This window comes from Octodon degus, unplaced genomic scaffold, assembly GCF_000260255.1.
Source record: "Octodon degus isolate 3935 unplaced genomic scaffold, OctDeg1.0 scaffold00169, whole genome shotgun sequence".
Classification (NCBI taxonomy): Eukaryota; Metazoa; Chordata; class Mammalia; order Rodentia; family Octodontidae; genus Octodon; species Octodon degus.
The window spans coordinates 2469930-2473524 of NW_004524745.1; the positions used below are offsets into that span (position 1 = coordinate 2469930).

Here is a 3595-nt window from a genome sequence, read left to right on the forward strand (position 1 = left end):
TTAAAAAAAAAAAAAAACAGCTCTGAGTAGGAGAGGGGCATGTCAATGTGATTTTTACAACTGATGCATTCTTAGGAGGGAAGATGCCTGTCAAAGGCCAATCTAGAATCCCTGTCGGTTTAACATGCTCCTCACACAGTTTCTTTGGGAAGTTGAGTACTCTGAGCGGACAGAAGACTTCCTAAAACTAGAACAGCTCCATGCAAACCTTAAAAAAAAGAGCTTTGGGGAGGCCCTTCCAGGAGGGAATGGAGCCAGGCAACAGCTCAACAGTAGAAACAGCTGGGAATGGTGGTATACACCTGTGATTCTAGCACTCAAGAGGCTGAGGCAAGAAGACTGCCTGAGGTGGAGGCGAGTCTGGTCTACACAGTGAGTTGAAGGCCAGCCTGAACTATATAACAACATCCTGTCCACGAAAATGTAAAGAAACACACATACTCCCCCTTCCAAGGTCCCCTAATCTTCCTGGTCCCACCTGATTCATCTTGTCGAAGTCCAAGGATGGCCGCAACCGCCGGGGGTCCTCTTCATGGCGCCGCTTGATCCCAGTTTTGCGGGCATCCAGATCACAAGGCTGTGAGCGGCTTCGGGGAAGGTTTCGGAGACCTCTAGGTCGCCATGGCAACTCTGGGGAGGATGCAGGGGAGCTCCGAGCAGAGGGCAAGAAACGGCTTGCCTGTGGGCCCAGGCTGGGTGACAGGGAAAAGCGGCGCTGGGGTGGACAAGGTGACAGGGACTCAGCATCACTTTCCCAAGAGCCACTTTGAGGGGAGGTGGCACAGGGTCGAGAAGAATCTTGGGCCAGGGCCAGGCTGAAGAAAGGAGGGCTGTAGGGTCTGTGGGCTGGGGCACACTGAGAAGAGGCACTGGGAGCTTGGAGGAACCTGAGGCTGGAGACCCGCTTCGGGGGGCTCTGGTGAGGCACCTGTGGCCCACCCCCTCCACCACTGCCCCGGTGCTTGATGGGAGTCCACAGCTTGGAGGGGGCAGGCCGCCACACTGGCTGCCAGCGAGACAGGTCCACGGGCACTGAAAGTGAGCGGCAGTGCCTCTTGGATGGAGGAGCAGGGGGCACAGGAAGCTTCTCTGGGTCTGGGGGCTCAGGGCTTAGGACTTGGGAGAGGGGCTGCTCCTGGGGGGAGCTTCCCCGACTAGGTGGTCTGAGGTGCAAGCTCAAGCCTGAGGGGTGGTAGCTGAAGTTGAGGCTATCCTGGAACTCAGCACAGGAACAGTGGGAAAGGCCCCTCCAGGAAGCACCTTCTGAAAAACATTAGCAATAAAAATAATATTAATCCTTTCCTGTGAGGCACGAGCTGTGCAAGGCAAGGAGTTAGGGTGCTGGACTTCTCATTTTCATCATGTAGTCAGCTCTACTGCCAAGAAAGTAAATGTACCTAAAACCCAAAGGACTTTCTGTAAGAAGTGTGGCAAGCATCAGCCTCTCAAAGTGACCCAGTATATATAAGAAGGGCAAGAATTCCCTGTATGCCCAAGGAAAGAGGCAATACAGTGGGAAGCAGAGTGGCTACAGTGGGCAGACAAAACACATTTTCCGGAAGAAGGCTAAAATGACAAAGAAGATTGTGTTGAGGCTTCAGTGTGTGGAGCCATACTGCAGATCGAAGAGAATAATGGCCATTAAGAAATGCAAGCAGGACTGGCAGAATAGCTCAGTGGACTAAAGCGCTGCTTAGGCAGAGCACAGTGGCCAAGGTTCCACCCGTGGCGTGCGGAGCCGGCCCTGCCCATGGGGCGCACTGAGATAGCGATTGAGACTGGGCATGGTGGTGTGCGCCTGCAATCCCAGCACTTGGGAGTCTGAAACAGGAGACTCACTAGGAGTCTCATCTACATAGTGAGACCCTGATACCCTGTATCCCCTGAACTAAATGCATTAGGAAAAAAAAAAGATGCAAGCACTTTGAACTGGGAGGAGACAAGAGAAAGGGTCAAGTGATCCAGTTCTAACCTTTTGTTTAACTATAAGGCAAAATGTTGAAGCTATAGGAAGATTAACTGTAGGAAAATAAATGAAGTAGTGACCACAAAAAAATAATATTAATGATAGTTAACTTAGTTTTTTGAAATGCATATGCCACACAATGTACTGAGCACTTCCCGTGGTCCCTCCAAAACCTCCATTAGTTAGGTACTATCATTGTCCCCATTTCACTGATGGAAAAGTTCTATAACTTCTTCTAAAACACACAGAAATCAATGACAAAAGCAAGATTCAAACCAGGTCTTCTCTCCTAGGCCAAGACTACATTTCTATGTTATACTGCTTCTACTGTGAACAATCACCTAGAATCAAAAACATATTTCATATCCTGCCTGCCAGTCCCTTTCACAGGTAAAACAAGTCAAGAGAAACAATGCCTAGCACTATCTTGTCAATCACTTATCCCCGCTCTCCCAATTGGTTTTTTTTTTCCAATTGGGTTCTAAAAAGCAAACCTTTGCTGTCCTCCTTTGGCCTTTACCATTCTCATAGGTTAGTTAACAGGACCCAGATAGGAGGCAGGGCTGCCAAAAGAGGTAATCAAGTAGGTAAAAGATGACTTTAATTTGTAGGGAAGGTAAACAGGGTGGGGAAAGCCTTCAGTGGTGGAACCTGTGCTTGGGAAACTTAAAACTTTGTGCTACTCATGTTCCTTTGTGTCTGGCCACCCACATACTCTGATTCCCTTCTCTTAAGGCCAAACAGATGGGGAACAAAGGGGAAAGGGCTAAAAGGAATGATTCTCATTTACTGTATGTATTCCAACCAAAATTGTGACTTTGGGGAGAGAGCTTACTAAGGGACAAGGACCTACTCCAAGCTCCACTGGCCAGCTGGCTGGAATTCTACAAAGACTGGCTATTTGGTGCAAATGATAAGTCTATGAAGTCAGATGCAATATTGTCAAAATTCATATCTAACTATATGGTCAATAGTTCTTCCCCCCATTAACCTCCTAAAGGGCAGGGCTCATGGGTCCTTATGACATGAAACCTGAAACTGAGCAGATATCTAATGAATAGTAGGAACATACTGAATGAAGATGCTTTTGCTAAATCATTTCCTATATCAGGTATCCCAGCAAAAGAAAACAAGCAGAACAGCCCAGCCACATGGCTTAGGGAATTCTAGTTGTTTACAGGTTATGCCTACAATCACAGAACCTTTTATTAATTCATTATCTAGGAATTTACACCTCAGGTATGTTTTTACATATGAAAAATGACCTATTTACAAGGTGAATCACCAGTTTTATGCAGTGAAAACTAGAAGTAAATAGACATAGTAGCAGACATAGAAGGAGACTGGTTAAATAAATTGGCACATCTGTCCATTCAGTGTAAGAATATGCAGCCACACGGAAGAAGAAAACGTCAGGTCCAGGGAGATAGCTCATTGGTCTAAGCGCCTCCTTAGAAAGTACAAGGGCCTGGGTTTGATCCCTAGTACTGCCCTGGAACCTCAGCTGCACCAATTGAGCCAGCCACTGAAACCAGGCATGGTTGCACACACCTGTCCAGCACTGGGGAGGCTGAGACAGGAGAATCACCAAGTCCACGCTGCATAGAGAGACCCTATACCAAATTTAAA

The 3595-nt window shown here is 47.6% G+C and overlaps 1 protein-coding gene across 1 annotated transcript in view; it reads right to left on the reverse strand.

Annotated features, from left to right (window-relative positions):
* Positions 1-3595, reverse strand: part of Fam53c (family with sequence similarity 53 member C) — a 14105-nt gene that overhangs the window by 3393 nt on the left and 7117 nt on the right. Inside the window, exon 4 of the mRNA XM_004643258.2 lies at positions 479-1263. Within this exon, the coding sequence (XP_004643315.1) occupies positions 479-1263 (785 nt within the window). The remainder of the gene's footprint in view (positions 1-478; positions 1264-3595) is intronic.